General features: G+C 39.6%; 3 protein-coding genes across 5 annotated transcripts; 2 read left to right on the top strand and 1 right to left on the bottom strand.

Annotated features, from left to right (window-relative positions):
• The first annotated feature begins 4,517 nt into the window (after positions 1 to 4,517).
• Positions 4,518 to 12,154, top strand: gmcl1 (germ cell-less, spermatogenesis associated). 2 transcript variants are annotated; one of them, XM_028600996.1, is made up of 15 exons: positions 4,518 to 4,947; positions 6,013 to 6,190; positions 6,301 to 6,424; positions 6,538 to 6,634; positions 6,737 to 6,834; positions 6,951 to 7,063; positions 7,173 to 7,238; positions 7,515 to 7,599; positions 7,687 to 7,777; positions 7,888 to 8,028; positions 8,394 to 8,463; positions 8,605 to 8,680; positions 8,783 to 8,928; positions 10,117 to 10,204; positions 10,324 to 12,154. In XM_028600996.1, exons 2-15 carry the CDS (start codon positions 6,015 to 6,017, stop codon positions 10,462 to 10,464), a joined length of 1,512 nt encoding a protein of 503 aa, XP_028456797.1. In that variant the 5' UTR covers positions 4,518 to 4,947; positions 6,013 to 6,014; the 3' UTR covers positions 10,465 to 12,154. The 2 variants fall into 2 exon arrangements, with proteins under 2 accessions (XP_028456797.1, XP_028456796.1); XM_028600995.1 differs by having other exon boundaries at positions 6,008 to 6,190.
• A 1,102-nt stretch (positions 12,155 to 13,256) lies between these two features.
• fam136a (family with sequence similarity 136 member A) lies at positions 13,257 to 15,522 on the bottom strand. 2 transcript variants are annotated; one of them, XM_028600997.1, is made up of 4 exons: positions 15,269 to 15,522; positions 14,889 to 15,189; positions 14,606 to 14,746; positions 13,257 to 14,162 (listed from the first exon to the last, which is right to left on the bottom strand). In XM_028600997.1, exons 2-4 carry the CDS (start codon positions 14,973 to 14,975, stop codon positions 13,974 to 13,976), a joined length of 417 nt encoding a protein of 138 aa, XP_028456798.1. In that variant the 5' UTR covers positions 14,976 to 15,189; positions 15,269 to 15,522; the 3' UTR covers positions 13,257 to 13,973. The 2 variants fall into 2 exon arrangements, with proteins under 2 accessions (XP_028456798.1, XP_028456799.1); XM_028600998.1 differs by lacking the exon at positions 15,269 to 15,522 and having other exon boundaries at positions 14,889 to 15,204.
• A 101-nt stretch (positions 15,523 to 15,623) lies between these two features.
• On the top strand, positions 15,624 to 19,153 carry pcyox1 (prenylcysteine oxidase 1). The gene is made up of 7 exons (XM_028600994.1): positions 15,624 to 15,861; positions 16,083 to 16,230; positions 17,167 to 17,373; positions 17,484 to 17,658; positions 17,794 to 18,005; positions 18,117 to 18,269; positions 18,392 to 19,153. Exons 2-7 carry the CDS (start codon positions 16,110 to 16,112, stop codon positions 19,060 to 19,062), a joined length of 1,539 nt encoding a protein of 512 aa, XP_028456795.1. The 5' UTR covers positions 15,624 to 15,861; positions 16,083 to 16,109; the 3' UTR covers positions 19,063 to 19,153.

Here is a 19,153-nt window from a genome sequence, read left to right as displayed (position 1 = left end):
ATTTTACGATTTTAGTGCTATTGCATTAGCAGGAACCGTTGATATGATGACGCGTGTGTGTTCGTGTCGGCCGCTGTCCATTTCCTAAGGTTCTGAAATGCAAACACTTTTTTTGTAAAGGGTGTGCGCGTGTGAGCACCCACAGAGGAAAACATAAATCGGCGCCTATCCCTCTGCACAGAAAATAATAAAGTTTGGCTATAAGGATTACACATCTGACCAGGCAAAGATAAAACATATGGCAGTTTGCAAGGTCTGTAGTACTTATTTCCGACGTCGAATTTCATCAGTCCACATATTTAGCTGAACCACTATTTGGACGTTTGTAATGGACAGAACTCCCTTCAGTTTTTGGCCATGAATAAGCACACCCTCCCCTCTTTGTTGAGCGAATAAAACTAGGCACACATACACACACACACTCATAAACACACACACATGCAGACGTAAGTATGTGAATAAAGCTAGGCACACATACAACGCACTCTGCACTCTCACACACACGCACATTCACTCACCAACATTAATAACTTTTCACTCTCTCTTTCTCAAACACGCACACATTCACTCACAAATACACTGTCAAATATCAACATATACTTTCCATTCCATGTGATAAGCAAAGGTGGTGGGATTCAGCTACTCCTAAAGAATATGTTTTGTTCTTTAAGAGAAGGAAAGGTTAAAGGATGTGTTTCTGTCTCATAAAAGTGAGGCATGTTTGAAGAATATTATTTGCCTTAGGAACCATTATACTTTAATTGTTTGAAGGAATTTCATGATTTAATGTCATGTTTGAGGCATATTGAACAATGTTGATTTATTGTTGGCCTAATATCAGTTTTAGGCTGTGATTTTTTTAGCTGTGTTAATTTAAACTCTTCAATGTATGTGGACACAATGTCTTTTGAGTAAAAAATGCAAATAAAACTCCAGCAGTTCATAATCACTGTCTTTAGCTTGTTTAAAAATGGAAACTTTTGTATGACTTGACTTGTGACTTGCTTGACCAAAGCTATGACTTGACTTGACTTGCTTGATTGTCACAAAAAATGACTTGGACTTGCTTGAGACTTGAAGGTTAAGACTTGAGACTTGCTTGCGACTTGCCCATGTGTGACTTACTCCCATCTCTGCAGCTTTGGACCCTAAGTTGACCTCAATTGGTAATATGTGTTTCGCTTCCACAATTAGAAATAATAATCGTAACATTAGCTCTTTATTCCAGAGAGAGGTCACCAGCACCCCTAATGTTGTTCCCTAAAAAAAAAAAAAAAAAAAAAAAAAAAAAAAAGACGGGTTTCCTGTTTACAAACATTACAGGGTGCGTGCGCATACCAGGGGCAGAAAGACAGATTGGTGAGCTGGTCCGATAATGCAAACGCATTTTTGTCTCAGTGCACATTGTCTTAGTCCCTTCATTTCGTCATGGTATTTATATAACACATACTCTATGGTCTTACAAAGCTAACGTTTTTGACCGATTACAATTTAATCATTTTTTGTGAGCTGGAGAGCTCTCGTTATGAGAAGTTAGCTATAGCTCTGTTTGCCATTCATTCCAATGGGCAAACCTCGCGGCTAGACTTTCGACATACATTGCATATATTTACACTTTGAATTTCGTCATGGTATTTATATAACACATACTCTATGGTCTTACAAAGCTAACGTTTTTGACCGATTACAATTTAATCATTTTTTGTGAGCTGGAGAGCTCTCGTTATGAGAAGCTAGCTATAGCTCTGTTTGCCATTCATTCCAATGGGGAAACATCGCTGCTAGAATTTCGACATGCATTCCGGTGGCGTATTCCTTTAAGCTTTCCTTATTGTTTGTATATAACTGCTGACTCAATAAAACATGATTTCAGTTGGATCTGTTTGTCGGTCTTTAATTTTGCAGTGTTACTGTGATATATATGTATGGCTATAATTATCATTTTAGGCTAATGTAATAGCCCGTGTTAGCAGCAGGGTTACTCCTGAGTGTACCCTTATGGTTGGTTTATGCCTTAAAATAATGGCCAGGATTTCTGGGAAAAGGTACGATGTGTTAGTTTCAAAACATCACTGCGGGTTGATTGTTTTTCGCAGCAGAGGTTGATTGTGGGCGAGAGGGCGACAACAGTCTTGGTTAGCTCGCCGAAGCTCTACTGCCACTGTCTCGGCAACGTTAGCTAATGTCCGCTAGCTAATGTAGGCTAACTATAGTCAGTTAGCTTTGTATGTAACGTAACAAAAACCCACCCATCTCAGAGGAGCGAAGCTTAATATTTCATTCAATAAAGTTATGTACAAAAGGAGCACTAACGCTACAGGTCGTCCTATGTTGGCAACGTGGACGCAGATATAGTAAACTCCGAATGCAGTCGTAATATTTACCTAGTAGGCTAGGCTAACACTGTTGCGCTAACGTTAGCGAAACATCGGCGTAGTTTTAGCTAGCTGTCTAAACTTGTCTCGAGTCCGGACCTTTAATTGTCTATGGTCCGGACTCGAGTACCACAGCCCTGACAGGTAGATATCACTTAGCTGAACAACCACAAGCTGCAACTTTTCTGATTGATACAATGGGAGCCTGACTCTTGCACAGACCCCAATCTGCCCCTCTTATGGCTTGAAGCCATAACCTCCGCCGGTTTTTGGCAAAAGCATGCTTCCCCATAGATATGTTAAACATCAGGCACCCATCACTGGCTCTGTTTGTACAATTAACTACGCAACAACTCCTTGGCATTTTGACTTAGGCTATGCACACAAAACACGTCTTCGTTCTGCCCCCCGGTTGCGTGCGCAAGCAGTGATGACGTTGCCGAGAAACTCATGTATACATCCATGGTGCCATCAGATAAAATATTTTTCCTTACATCATATCAAAGATGTTTGCATCTGCATATACCAGGTTATATGATAAATAATCCAAGCAACAGTAGTAAAAAAACTAACAAGGGAAATCATTTTTTAGATCTTAAAATATGAAACAAAAATATAGAATATACATAAAAACCAACATTTCTCATTATTTTAAACTGCTGTCATTACTAGAATACCACAGGATACCACTGGAGGGCAGTCATGTGTTGTATATTATCTGTTTGCCAGCTTTTAGTTTTTTGACCCAGGGGCTTAGGAGTAATACTGTGAGGGATTTACTCACATTATTAAAGACAGGTGGCAATGTCAGGGTTCTTGATGTTAAATGCTATTTACTCTGCAGCTAAAAGAGAAAGAGGGGAGTAAAGGGCAACTCTGCTAAAAGAGAAAGAGGGGAGTAAAGGGAAACTCAGTTTAATGCCTTGTTTTGAGTTAAACATAGATGAGATACCACTTTATAAAACAATTAAAGTGTGTCAGTGCGGTCTTAGTCTACTTGGGTGGGTTATTCAGATGTGAGTGGGAAAGGGTGTGAGAGGTTAGTCTGAATGGGCAAAACAAGAAAGACCTTTGTGCACTGGTTGCCTTGGATGCATTCACGCGGACAACCCAGGTGTACATAACAAAACCTTTCAACATCACAGGGAAGCTTGTTGTGGTTTCAGGCACATCAGAGGGTTTTCATTAGTAGATATTAAACACTGTGTTTGGCCCTAATTATAGGGGAAATAGAGACAAATCTCTGAGCTTAGTTAGGATTTATGTGCTTAGTTTATAAGCAGTTTTTAACTTGAGAAACTGAGTTCCTGCAAGAAACTTTCTTGCAGGAATTTCTTCATTTAAACCCATGTAAATAATCACACATTATTCATTCATTATTGGAAACTTTCTATACTTTTTCTTTATTCGGGTCTCTGCAAAGAAGATGCTGATCTTAGTGAGACAACCTGATTAAATAAAGGATATATATGGAGTATTTTACCTATAATTGGTGACAAATTACATAGTAATTTCCTCCTTGAAATTTTAAGTATTAGTTATAGGCTATTTGTGTAATGTAATGAAAGCTGTTTTTATCCTCTTAATTCAGCCAATAGAAAACATAAGTTGACACTCTCTTTAATATAATATTGAGCATGCTGGGTTGTCACATTTTCCCACAAAAAGAAATTGTGGCTGTTCCACCCTTTGTGCTTTCAGTATTGAACATATCTTAAAGTTAGCCTATTAAATCAATTTAAAAAATAAAAAAAACATTTTGGACGATTTTCTGGACATAAATGATTAAATCACCATTTACCTCTCAAAAGTTCCAATGCAGTCTTATTTAAAGTCTGCATTAGGCAAAGGCACCTGAATTAAAATATAACACTAACCACTGTTGATTTGGCAGTGCCCTATGGACTCAAAAAGAACCGGACAGACTGGTCAGAAGAGTCAATCTCGTCCAATGTGTATAATTGGTCATCAAGTTTTCATGTTTTTTATTTTACGGGATGATTAATATCTGGTGATGTTAATGTAGGCTATGGGTGCTGTGGAACTAATTATTCAATTAAACAAAATTAGACATATGCAAACAAATAGCTAGATTTGATCATAGACTGTAAAGATTTGACGGACGTTTTCCATGTTTGTGTAATTCGTCCGTCTCAGGCAAGTGGCGCCGTTGAGCAGAGCAGCCACCTGTGACGTAGAATGCTACGACAACCAGCAAAAGAAGAAGAATAACAAAAGCAGCCACAGATTTTCAGGGCAGTACACACAACCCCCTCTGGGTTAACATTTACTCTTATTTAGAAGAAAAAATATGTAAGTTAACTGGAACCAAAGAGGGGTTTGCGGTCTGGAGGCTTGTGTGATGTAGCAGCTTGTCAGAAGCAACGCTGTTATTGTTTTCAGACCTGTTTTCGTTTGTGAATCCCGGCAGCTAAGCTAGCTCTGAGGTTAGCTCCTCTTCAACTGGCTAGTCAACGTCTGACAGAATTTCTGTCCTGAGATAGTCAGCCCGTGTTTACCGTCCAAATTAACCCTACACATCTCCCTTAGCCTGCTCAGTGCTACTCATCAGGTAAGTGAGCACAGTCGTTACTTTTGTTTAGACATTCTGTACATCTGGTTTGCTGCAGGAGGGAGCACTTGGATCAGACTCTGTTATTGACAAGTGTAGCTAGCTAATACAACTTAATTCAGGTGTTGTTTTGTTGTGCACTCAGACTCAAAAATACCAGCACATGTAAATCTCTAGGCCTTTTGGGCCAAATTTATACCTTTCTTTTATTTAGATAGGTAGATTAGGAAAGCCCCACATTAACTAACAAATTTCTTTTAATGTCTTTTGCTTTGTTCTTGAACATATAACTAGATAATGGCAATTTTGATGAAGGCGTGTACTATGATTATATTTCAATGTTAATTTTACCAAGTACATACAATCCTACACTGTATTTGATGTGCTTATAGTTTGGAGATGATTAATGGTACATTTAAAATACCACCACACATGTTTGAGATATTAGCAAAATGTGGAATATAATCTCTAAGGCAGTGAAATAAGTCAATGCAATTGCATCGTTGAATTGTAATGCAGCTTGTAGGAAAAGTGAATGTGCTTAAAATGAATTATCAATTTGTCTATCAACAGATAATTATTCAGCAACAATTTTGATAATCTATCATTCAAGTCATTTATCAAACAAAAATGCTTGTTTCAGCTTCACAAATATGTGAATTTGCGGTTTGTTTCAGCTGTTGGTTGGACAAAACAAGCAATTGAAAGATGTCACCGTGGGTCTGTGAATTTATAATGGCCATTTTTCATAATCTTCTGACATTTTATTGTAGACTATACAGTCAATTAATTGAAAAATGAATCAACAGATTAATCAGGAGTTCATTTTTTTGTAGTTGAAACCCTATGGAAAAGTAACAAAAAACTCTACAAGCTATATCACGATACTGCAAAAGCCAAAGTCCCTAAAAATATCTTCTCTAATGATTTTAATATTATATTTACCTATGCAGCTCTGTTGCAATGCTAAAATACAGTACAGCTGACATTTATTACTTGACTGCTGACTTTTACTGTTATTTTTGACGATTGTTTTATTTGTGTTACGTCTCTTTGGAAGTGTAGAGATGGGAAGTCTGGGCAGTAGGTTCCAGTCCCCCTCTCAGGGACCAGAGGAGGCTGCAGAGGGCACAAATAACAGCCACAAGCATGGATGTGAGTGTCAGAAGAGGAAACGAAATGCCCCGTGTGACTGTGACAGTGAACAAGAGGAGGACGATGCCATACTGGATACACCTCGCAGGCAAGGCTGATTTAAATCAATCAATTCAGTGTCAAATATATTTAACTCGTCAATATTTTTAATGTGTTTTTGTCTCTTCTCTGTTGTTTGTGTTTTCCAAACTTGAACAGGAAGAAATTGAAAAGCACATCACGATATATTTATCAGACTTTGTTTCTGAATGGGGAGAACAGTGACATTTGCATCTGTGCTCTGGGACAGGAGTGGAACCTCCACAAAGTGTACCTGTGTCAGGTAAAACATCAATACAAAGACAATCGGTGATCGATTTTTTTTCATGTGCCTTATCATTGTCTTTAATACTCATTCTTTTTCTTGTTTCTTTCCCTCCTTCTTACATTTTACAGTCAGGGTATTTCTCCAGCATGTTCAGCGGCTCTTGGAAGGAGTCCAACATGATGGAAATCAATTTGGAGATTCCTGACCAGAACATCGACACTGAAGGTGAGAAGACCTCACAGAAAGCAGCAGTCGACTGTGTTTGTTTCTTAATGTGTTCTACTGATAGAATGTTTTGTGTGTGTGTGTGTGTGTGTGTTGGTTTAGCTCTACAAGTCGTATTTGGATCCCTGTATCGGGATGATGTTCTGATCAAGCCCAGCAGAGTTGTCAGTATTCTTGCAGCTGCTTGTATGCTACAGCTGGTCAGTACATTGAATGAAGTCAGCTAATGTCTCATATGTAAAATTACAATCTTGATTTTGTACATGCAGTCATATGATACAAAATCTAATCAAGTCTCATGGTTTGTTGTTTACAGGATGGTTTGATCCAGCAGTGTGGAGAGACCATGAAGGAAAATATCAGTGCGAAGACCGTGTGTGGCTACTATTCTTGTGCCAGCATCTATGGCTTGGATTTAGTCATGAAAAAGTCAGATTTTTTTTATTTCAAATCACAGTTATTATTAAAAGCCGTACAGTATTTTATGCTGTGTACAAATGTCGCACTTTATAATGTGTCAGTGCTTCTCCTTTTGCAGGTGTCTTGAGTGGCTTCTGAACAACCTGATGACCCACCAAAATGTCGACCTGATGAAAGAACTTGGGTATGTGTGCTCAGCTCACAGTTCTTTAGTTTTCATTGTCTACCCTATATCCTTTCTTTAGGTGTCAGTGTAACTTTTCTGATAATGAAGGTATCGAGTCTAGTTTTATATCGCCATGGACCTCATGATTACAATATGCGGCTTAATTAAAATGGTCTCACATTAGTGCTGTGACCTTTTTTAATGAGGTCAATTCAATTGCTGTGTTTCAAACCTTGGTGTAAAAAATATTGTCTGGGATCATACTCACCATTTGTCCCTGGCCTGCATTTACAGGGCAGAGGTGATGGAGCAGCTCATTCAGTCCTCTGACCTGTTTGTCATGCAGGTGGAGATGGATGTATACACTGCTCTGAAAAAAGTATGTGAAAATGTATATACTTTAATAACACTCACTGTATCATGAGACCTGTTTTCTAAGAGCTCTCTTTGTAATCTCTCTCTGCAGTGGATGTTTCTGCAGCTCAACACGTCATGGGACGGCCCAATTAAGCAGCTTCTGGCTGATGCTGATGCGTGGCTTTGCAAACGCAGGACAGGTACAGTAAGGCCATATCTTATAAAAAATAGTGATCTTCATATGCATTTTACTTCTATGGTAGCCTCACACACTTGTTAGACTCTAATTCCAATTGACTTTGTTCTCCAGACTTGTGTGAGAAAGAGCCCTTCTTGAACACAGAGGAGGGCGAACCTTTCCGTTCAGTGTTCAAATACGTTCGTCTCCAGTATATTATCAATGATCTCGCATCTGCACGCATTCTGGAGAGAGACAATATTTTGCCCCCTGGTAAGATGTATTTCTGTCTGACCTAATTTAATCATAAAGGTGCTTCTTCTATGCTCCGGAAAAATGTATTTCATTATCTAGTATTGAACCTGTAAGGTGGTTTTGAATACAGTGAAGGATTTTATTTTAAATCAGTTTTATGGGCTTTCTCGTTACTTGGTTATACTAGGAACAATAAGCCCAGTTATGTAGACCTATATTCTATTTCCATCTATGTAATAAATTCAGTTGTTTAATTTCATTGTAAGTGGTATAAAGAATTAGACTTAGAGTTATTATCGTTCATCCTAACATTTACATATCTAGGAAATGTCTTTTCCATGTTTTGATGCACTGTTAACATTTTCTATTAAAATGTATTCCAGATTGGTTAACGACGGTGTACAAAAACCAGTGGTTCGCTATGCTCCGGACAGAATTTGACAATGATAATGGGTGAGAACCTGAGACTGAACTATTGTGATGCTGTCACCTGTATTTTTCAGCTGCTGTCTCGTCTTTATAAAACCACAAACTGTATGCATAGAATATGATTTTAATGCTGCTGCGATGACAAAGGCACCTGTCTGTCATTAGTCCCCAGGAAGCCAACAAAGACGAGTTTGAGCTGAGCAGTATGAGGTGTGGCAGGAAACTGACTAAAGATGGAGATGTGAGTCGCACAGTCTCGCTGCTACAGTAACTTTTGCTCCTGTATAGAGGATTATGTTAAATTATTACAGAACAAAAAACTAATTTTTTTCCCTCTCTTCAGTACTGCTGGCGGTGGACAGGCTTTAACTTTGGTTTTGATCTGCTGGTGACCTACACAAACCGTTTCATAGTCTTCAAAAGAAATACTCTGAGTCAGCCATGTGGGGGCGCTGTGAGTCTGCAACCTCGAAGGCATCTGGCATTCCGGTGTGTATTGCACCCAACTTTTGAATATTTTTCTGAATGTTGTGTACAGGTGTGTCTATATCATGGACTTTAATAAGGAAACTAAGATGAGGATTTCTAAAGTTGATACAAATCACAGGTATAATCTGAAAAAAAGAAGAGTCGCAATTTTTTGGTTTGTTTGTGATATAGCATTTGTTAAAGTTGCTTTACATCCACAATAATGCATTGTAAGTGACATTGTAAATTGGGGATCCGTATTGGAGTTCAACTGCAACAGAATTGGTAACTGTTTACTAATTTACTGTGCAGTTGTTATACACTTCTCTAATGATTAAGAAACCATCAATTGACTGTAATTTGTTATTCTTGTTATAGCATTCTGATCGTATTAACTGAAATTGCAATAAAAAGTTACCCTGGAAATCCAGAGTTTGCGAAAACTCTGGAGCACAATTTGAATTTGCTCAGCGTGTCACTCTGGCATTGAGTAATGATGCTCGTTAACTATGCCCTTGTAACCGAGCTGCACCAATCACATCGGTGTATCTGATATAGGCGGGCCAGAAGCAAGCTAAACCGATGACAACAGTTTAATCTACAGGTTAGCTCCACTGGTAGCTAAGCGTATGGGGCTCTGGATACGTCACCCCGTGTATTGTTGTGATTGGTCGTAGTGTTATCCAATTGCGTGCAGTGAGATTTTCAAACGCATGCTTGGTGCCGCCCCTCGAGTTGGGCCATTTTCATTACTCACTGCCAGACCCTTAATCTTTCGGATTTGGGTCTGGATTTCCAGGCTAATAGAAAGCATGCTATCCATTCAAAATAACAGCCACATTTTTACAACTGAGCTTATTTGATTGTCATGCATTGAAACTGGGTGTTTGATGTTTGTCGACATTTTGAGAAATACATTCACTTTCTTCCCAAGAGTTAGATGTTATCCCTGGACGTAGCCAGGCTAGCTGTTTTCCCCTGTTAGAAGTATTTATGCTAAGCTACGTTAGCCAGCTACTGGTGGTAGTTTCATATTTATCTTACCCACATGTGAGTGGTATCAATCTTCTCATCTAACTCGCGGCAAGAAAATAAATAAGTGTGTTTCCCAAAATGTCAAATAATTAAATTTTCAAACAATGTGTATGTGTCTCCAGCTTTAATTTTTGAAAGTATTTTACCTGCCTTTAACCATTTTTATTTGTTCAGGTTACGTCTTGCCTCCTTTGATAGCCGTGGAAAGCTGGTCTGCAGTCGCTCAACAGGTTACCAGCTTCTCACTCTCGAGAAAGACCAGGTCAGTGAGTGCTGTTAACCTGTAGATATAGATGGCTCAATTGCCGTGTCATTCATTACCTTGTATAAGATGTTGTTCTTGACTTGCCTAATATTTCTCTTTTCCTTCCAATGACTCAGGAGTATGTGGTGATGAACCTTGACAGCCGGTTGTTAACATTCCCCCTCTACGTGTGCTGTAACTTCCTGTATACGTCTCCTCACTCTGACCCCCGTCCAGATTCCTCAGAACAAGAAAGCACTGCTCTCAGCGTGTCTTGATGCCTGTTGAGCAGCCATTAACTGCTACTATTCCTCTGGGAAAGCTGAGACACTGACACAAGCTTGTACGTACAATCCACCGCCACATTTAACATCACTTTGACATTGGACATACCATCTGCATGCTGCGTAACAGTGAGGTGTTTAGGGGAAATGTTTTGTATCCGTGTATCCAGTGTTTTTGGCACAGTAAGAATTCGCTACACATACATGGGGTTTACAGTGTAACAGAGACAGTGGCCAGGAGAGATTAGGCCACCTTTGTCTTCAAAGCAGCTTCAAACTGTGGACCTCTGCCATGAACTGTCTGCACTGGGATGTTGGACCATTTCTCAAGATGGAAACCCCCCAGGTCATTTATATTAATGGAACCACTCTGGAATTAATTTATCAGTGTGTATGGGGGCATTATCATCCTGGAATACGGGAACATCATGAGGGAACAGCTCCAGAGGGACCTTTATTGACTTGTATGGTGATGTGGTGAGAGTTGTGGCCCTGCACTCTACTGATGGGCGCGCTCAAAAACCTCACCTGTCTTTTGTACTGATTTAAATTAACGTCTCTGTGCAGCAAGCACACAAAATACCATTCATACCAACAGTGTCCTAAACAATCAAGACACATATTTCACATGACTTGGGGCTACTGATACTGTACAATCTCTGCCAACACTTACCACATACCACCTGCACTCCATGTAAGCGCCCTTGCCCCAATGGAGCTGATGGCTGATGATGCTCAACAGGCATCACTTTTGAATTGCAAAAAACGAACTGATAGATGCCGTAAAAGCAGCAGTTTCAGTCTGTGTTGTAACACTCTTTAACCCCTGCAGGTCCACCTCACTCAGTCTTAATCTAGTCTACACCAGAGCAGCTTCTGTTTTTCAGATTGTAAAAGTTCACCACCTCTTCAGTAAACTGAAGGAAACCGCATCACTACTCCAAGATTATACACAGTATCAAGAATCCTTTGTACTTTGTAAATAACATTTACTGCAATATTCACATTATAAAACAACATTGCATACAAGTGATAAAAGTAATGTCACGAAGCCCAAGTAGCCATGCTTATGTTACACCTCCTATATAAACCTGCATCGTGAGGTCAATAATCCAGATTAAACCAATAATCTTTATTCATGAGACCTGAGCCTTCAGGAGTTTTTGTGCATTAGCCTCAATTACACAGTTTACACTTGGACGTACAATCGTTGATACCAGCTTTCTGATGTTCACAGCATAATGTGCAAACTCCAAACAAACAGAAATGTTGACCGACTACAGATTTTGAGACATTCTGCAGTGTTTACCAGCTATACTGTCAAATCTCCATTTACTGTTGTTACTGGAATCCACTGATCCTGTTTTGCAGTGCAGTTTGTTCCTTGACACATTAAGTACCTTTGCAGTTTTGTTGTTGTACACGTTTGTACTATTGATTAGGCAGTTTTGTAAATCTGTTACCTCATGCTGTTTTGAAAACCTGTAAAGCAGACATGTACTGCCAACACAGTCTCAGTATGACTCGCCTGTATAGCTGTAACTGTCATAAAGTTTAAGGTGTTTTTTTTATTTTTATTTATTTTATGACTTCATTGTATTTGTATGGATTTATTTTTGCAAAAGAAAATACAATTTTCGACAGCCAATAAAACTGCCCATTCACATGGGCTGTGGTGCTATCACACGATCCTTTCTCTTTCTCCAACTAGGTCTTTACTACAGCTGCACATTTATTCTTGTATTTATGCTTCTGTAGATATTCAACAGTTCTTTCCACTATGCTGAATCCTGATTTCCTACTTAGTGATGTTCATTGGAACCCATTTACGTAAAGTCATGATGCCATGTTGAAGATACTTACAGCAACATATTTGACAGAGCTGTCCAGCAATAATGTCAGTGATTTATTTACCACTTACTGTGAGAATTATTCCTTTATCGCATACATGTATAATTTTCAATTAATAAATCACTGAAAAACTTCAACAACCAGTCCTACACGACATATTCTCTGCAAAATTATCCAGATTCAGGTTGATCTCCTCTGTTCAGTTGGAGCAACAGCAGATCTTTATCAGGAATGAAAAAGCTTGGATAAAAACTAGCAGGTTTTAGGCTCGGCACACATTTAAAATGTCTTACAGTCGATATACCTGCTGTCTGACAATTGAGCATTAAGACAACATTTCCAAAAGATCTCTTTAGAGTTTTGGTCCCTGAAGTTAAGTGTGAATTAATTAAATTTCCCTTTCTACATGTTTTGGGTAAAACAAATCCAGGATACAGAAGAGCTTTCTTTCTAACAATGTAAGTTTGGAGAGGATGCTTTTACCAGGACTCCAGCCTCTTAGTCAGTTACTTATTCTACATTTATATTGTAAAGGACCAAAAACAAGAATTTAGTCTTGAGAGTTCAGCCAGAGACTATCTCACATCCCAGTAAGTGGCAAACAGTTGGCTTAATTATTCTTTTTATATTCAGAAATAATGCCATGGTTTCCTCAATATTACAGATTTCATTACACATTACAAATTTCTATATAAACAAAATAAATAGGTTGTGGGGTTTACATCAGAGCTACAGTGTGTTTACTGCTTCTTGTAATTGTTGCTGCATAATGTTCTCCTGCAGGTACTCATACTGCCACCTTACAGAGTTGACTTATTTGTACCATAATTTGTATATAAACATTTTACCTGTCATTAAAATAAGAAAAGCATCACCATTGTCTTGCCTTAATAGTTAATGTCGTTTTCATGGAAGTAATGCAGTCCAAAAACAGGTACATCTACAGTACTTTTAATTCAGATATATAAACATATCTTAACATGTCAGGTCAGACAATCACAACAACTCAATAAAATGAGGGACAAGAGGGTTTACACAGGAAAGAACCTTTAGAAATTAAATATGGCTGGAAGAATTGAACATAAAGTACATTCAAAACTTCATGCAGGAATAGATGCACGTGGATCATGTTCAATGGGTGGTGTACTTTTTTTAAACTATTATAAAATTTGACACTCATATGCGCCGAGTGAGTTTTTCCTTCTTTTTATTTTTATTTTTTTTTAAGCGCACACTTTAATGCATGTTTAAGTTGGCAACTTGTTCATACACAATGACGCGACACCAGATGCATCATTGGATTTCTTTCTCGTTGCAGATAAGATCTAACAAAACTTTCAGCTCCCAGTCTCCAGGGAGGTTACTGTTTGTTAATTACACGTAGTACAATAACAAAATCTCACAGTGAGCTGTTTTAAATCTCCACACCAACATTCAGAGTCACAGCCTCTAAAACCTGTCAAAGCTCTTCATGCTCTGCATCACAACCCATTCTAAAAACTTTACTCTCCACCCTTTCATGGTGTTCCAGCCCTCTACTCTTCAGTTCTTACTGGTCAAACTGGCTGAGTTGACTGACCCTGCGCTTCTGTATGTGTAATGATGACCTCAGGCTGAGTCTTAGGACGGACTACAGTCATCCATCCCGCTCCTTACTGCTGTATAGAGTCCAAATTATCTTGAAGTCTTCGAGTCATACTGGGGAGCAGGTTCACATGGTCGTCTACACAACTACCCACACAACTGTCCATCAGTGATCGAACAGCTGGCTCCTTTGCACCAGAGTCAAAAAGATCCTTCGCTTTGTCGTTGCAGTGCATCGTGCATCTAGTCAGACGGTCCTGAGGGGTCAAAGAGGAGAGATGGTTTAGACTGAGTAAAACTGACAAGAGAAAAGTCCCAGTAGGCATTTTTAGAGATTTGCAGGTGAAAATGCAACTAAGCATTTAGGCTCAAACTGGGCTGGAAGGTTTTTTAAATGTTGCATCTTAACTATAGGTGGAAGTTAAGGCTTGTCCTTTTTGACAATTTAAGGAATATGTGCAAATGCTAGAGGAATATCTAGGGGATATAAAACAAATGCAATAAAATGTTAAGATCAAATATGTAAAATACAGGGAAAATAAAATGCAACATATTGTAACATATTGTGGCAGGTTTGATTAGAAATGCCACACTGAAATATAACCTATTGTCATTGAAGGCATGCTGGGACACCTGTTACCTAAAGACTTCAAACAAACGTTCACTTTTAAAAATGCCACACACTCAAATGTCTCCTCACCTGAAACTTCTCTAGCTCTGAAGTGACCAGTCCCTGAGCTTTGGCCAGAGGAGTGTGACACCTCTCGATGCACTGGTGCACCACAGACATGGAGTCTGTGGAGCGATCACAGCAGTCTGCACTGCACCTGAACATGCGACCCTGCAGCAAGAACACACAGTTGAGACATGTTATGCATGGATACAGGTGCTGCACAGATCAGACAAACCAACGTAACTGTTACTGCATGCACAGTTCATGTTTCACAGGCAAGACCATAGACAGTATAGGGCAAGACACTTACCTGCATCACACGGATGTGGTCCCTCTCCAGGCTTTGGACCATTTCTTCCACCTCATTTTGCACGCGTGCCTGATGTGCCGCTGCCATCTCTGTTTGTCCTACTCACTCCGCAAAGTCTTCACTAATATTCAAGATTCAGCTTTAGCACCTAAACCAGACCGGACTGACGCGATGTATTCGCGGCGTCCACGGCAAGTTCCTGTAGGCTACTTTACAATTTGACGATAACTAAGGTGACCTCCATTCAAGCATGCTTCAAGATGAGTAGACGATTGCACCACTTCCGCTTTACTTCCGCAATCTGTTTTAGAAAAAAAATAAACCCTCTTCCGTTGTGTGACTTCAAATAAATGTTTTTGATCTTCTCAGTATTTACTTACATTTTCGTGAGAAATCACAGAAGAGAGATGACAGCTACCGCGTAGCTCCAAACCTCATGCACACACATGTAAACTGCACAGATCAAAAGTATCCTAACTGGATTTAAAATATGATTCTACATTGTTTCATAGTATATTTACATTTCTTTTAAATAATATGTCAACATGTATCTTTTGAAAGGTTATAGTATGAACCGTGATGAGGCTCAAATCAACCTTCATCGTAAAAACGTTGCACCTTTCCATTGCAGTCCATCTGGAGACAACTGTCCACATTTATCTCCGTTTTTTATCTCGAATTAAGAGTTCACGGCCTTTATTGTGGAACTCGGCGTAGCGAAACGTGCCCGGAAGTGTGTCTGACTAGAGACGTTCACGGCACCTCGACATGATTCAACCGTTGAACAAGTTTAGTTAGTTATTGACAGTTCTATTCGTATAGTTGCTTTTGCTAAGTTTTATCAAGCGTTATCTTGAAGTGTGACGGTCATAGATATATATGTGACGGTAAAGAAGATATTACCTCTGTGAAGGCTAACTACTTTTGGACCAACAGCAACCCTCTTCCTTAGTAACATTTAAGTTTTAAAACAGTGAGTCCACTCTATTACTGTACCACTGAACACTTTCTCTTCATAAAGTGTTTAAATATTAGAAAGACATGATAGTGTTGTATAATACGTTATGTTACTATTTCCTTTGTTCTTTGCGTGAGTCTGAACTCCTATAGTAACCTTTGACCGAGACTGATAGAGACTGTTGCCTTCAAGTTTAGCGGAACTGATCATGGGTTGTGTTTATTCTTCGTGTACAGATGCTCCGTAGTGTAGTAGAGAACTAGATGCCCACAATGAATCCACGAACCTTGTCACTGAGAGCGCTGCTGTTTCTGGGGCTTTGGCAAACTGGGAGAAGAAGTCTAGCCTCAGCTCCAGAGCTGCAAGATCAACCCAAAAAGATAGGTAAGCCTGTCCCAGGGTGCATGTAAAACCAAAAACACACCAATCCTTCTTTCTAGGGCTGCCACCTCTTAGTTGATTAGTCGACTAATCGGTCGTTTTGGTCTTAGTCGACTAAGATTTCTTTAGTCGATTAGTCATTTTTTATGCTTATTCATGCTTAATTACTTATTTCCAAGAAACTTCTGAGCACATTTATGGTAAACACAAGATTTAAAGTGGTGCTTTTGCAGGATTAATTGTGGAAAAACTCAGTTTTACAGATGGTTAATTAACTACATTTATATTGTGCTTTTCTAGTCTTAACCACCTCTCAAAGCGCACAGCTATGTCAATTAAATCAACTAATCGATTAGTCGACAAAATCGAATAAGTGTTAGTCAACTAAGAATTTCTTTAGTCGAGGACTAAAGTCTGCCTCACAAGAGATTTATACTATGGTTAATATTATGTTTTATGCAATACTGATAATAAGCACTTTGTCATTAATTAAACAAACATGCCAAACATTTGCTGATACCAGCTTCTCAAATGAAAGGATTTTCTGTTTTTCTCAATTTCAATTGAAAACCGCTGTTTCAAGACGTCACCTTGAGCTCTGGGATAATATGATGGACGTGTAGACTAAATGATCAAAACAATAACAAAATATTTATAAATAGTAATAATAATAGTCAGATTAATCTATAATGAAATAATTGTTACTCTGTTATTTTAAGTATCTCACAAAAATAAAGCTGCAGGTGGCAAATAAAATAAAATTGGTCAGAGTTCAAATTACAATGTGCATATGGACCTCCAGTATAACCAGTGTTAATCAAATGAAAATATTCATATGAATATTTACATTTGATTAACACTGGTAATAAAATCAAGAGAATGATTTCAGATGAGCGTGTTACAGTGTTGGTTTGCTTTGTTGTCATTGCTCCTTTAAAGCTGTGGTCGGAGCAGGCATTGGTGGCACAGCTGCAGCGTTTTACCTGAGGCAGGAGTTTGGAGCCGGGGTGAAGATCGATGTGTTTGAACCTGGCGCTGTTGGCGGACGACTAGCAACAGTGAAGATAGGAGATTATGACTATGAGACGGGAGGCTCAGTGATCCATCCTCTTAACCTACATATGAAGCACTTTATTGAAAAATTAGGTAACATATCCCAAGTTCAACAGACTCAGCACAAACACATGAAAAATTGGTGCGTAGTTCAGTATATTTGAAACTTAGAGCAATCCTGTTACTTTATGTTGATTTTTCAGGTATTCCTCCGAGGAAAGATGTCCCCTCTAAAATGGCAATCTTTGATGGAAAAGAGCTCACGTTTGAAGAGAGTGACTGGTATATAGTAAATGTCTTGCGCATGCTCTGGAGATACGGGTTCAACTTTCTCCGACTACATATGTGGGTGGAGAGTATTTTGGACAAATTTATGAGGTGAGGAGGAAAAGTAGTTGTCATGGCTCCTAAATCTTATTCTTTTAGCATGAGATCCAGGAATATCAACATAGAATTGCTGTCCCTTGTTCTGTTGGGTGTCTTAATACTCATGGAAATTCCCTTTATTCACAGGATCTACCAGTATCAGCAGTATGGTTACTCATTCTCCAGTGTGGATAGGCTCCTTCATGCCATGGGCGGAGATAGTTTTCTTACCCTGGTGAATCAGACCACGGAGGAAACAATGATGGGCGAAGGATTTTCGCAGATCTTCCTCAACGATATTGTCACACCTGTCACTCGTGTCAACTATGGCCAAAGTGTCCGCATCAACGGCTTCGTGGGTAGGTTTAACAATGACGTGAGAGATTCGGATTTGGTTTATCACATATTTCAAGGTTTTTGTTGAAAAGGCTGTCAAATAGAGGTAACATTGACTATTTCTTGTCTTCCAGGGGCAGTGTCATTAGCAGGAGCAGATTCAGGCCTGTGGGCAGTGGACGGAGGAAATAAGAGAGTGTGCTCAGGACTGCTGTACCACAGCAAAAGTGAGCTCATCCCTGCCAGAGTGACTTCCATTTTAGTCAAAGTTCGACCATCAAAGACAGGTACCTTTTAACATTCCTTCATTCGGTATGGAACTAGTCCCAACGATGGATTTTTCATGTTTCAAATTTTTTTAAATGGCAAATATTTCATCTTAACTTCCCTCCTTCTCCCTTATTTTTAGGAACCACAACCAGTTTCTATGAGGTTAATTATGTTGGAGAATCAGGCCCAGCACACTCTCTGTATGACATAGTAATAATAGCAACACCGCTTCACCAGGGAAAGTCTGACATCACGTTCTCAGGCTTCTCCCCTCCAATCCCATCTCATTACCCCGGACGTTACCACCAGACTGTCTCCACTCTGGTCCACGGCATGCTGAACGTGTCCTACCTCGGGACCACAGAGCCAGCCTCAGAGTTCACTGTGTCTGACGTCCTCACCACAGACTCAAAGGACTCCGTCATCAACAGCCTGAGCTCTATTGACCCTGTGTACATCCCTCAGGGTTACAAGCGACCCCCTGCCAGCCAGACCAAAGTCTGGAAGGTGTTCTCCCCAAAGCCGCTGTCCCAGGAGCAGATGAAGAGCATTTTCCTCTCCTGGGATTCAGTGTCGGAGACTAAGTGGCTGGCTTATCCTTCTTACCATCCACCGCACCGTAAGACTCCTCCGTTCATCCTGCACAACCGCCTGTACTACCTCAACGCTGTGGAGTGGGCGGCAAGCGCCATGGAGATGAGTGCCATTTCTGCCAGGAATGTGGCCCTGCTGGCACACCACCGCTGGCACCAACAGGTCAGCAAGATCGACCAAGAAGACCTGCACACCAGACTAAGAGGGGAACTCTGAAGAGGGAGAACTCTGACCCCTTTAAAGTGCCCATATTATGCTCATTTTCAGGTTCATAATTGTATTTTGAGGTTTTACCAGAATAGGTTTA

This window comes from Perca flavescens, chromosome 16, assembly GCF_004354835.1.
Source record: "Perca flavescens isolate YP-PL-M2 chromosome 16, PFLA_1.0, whole genome shotgun sequence".
Classification (NCBI taxonomy): domain Eukaryota; kingdom Metazoa; phylum Chordata; class Actinopteri; order Perciformes; family Percidae; genus Perca; species Perca flavescens.
Note: the sequence above shows the minus strand (reverse complement) of the source record. Positions and strands in the feature narration are given on the sequence as shown.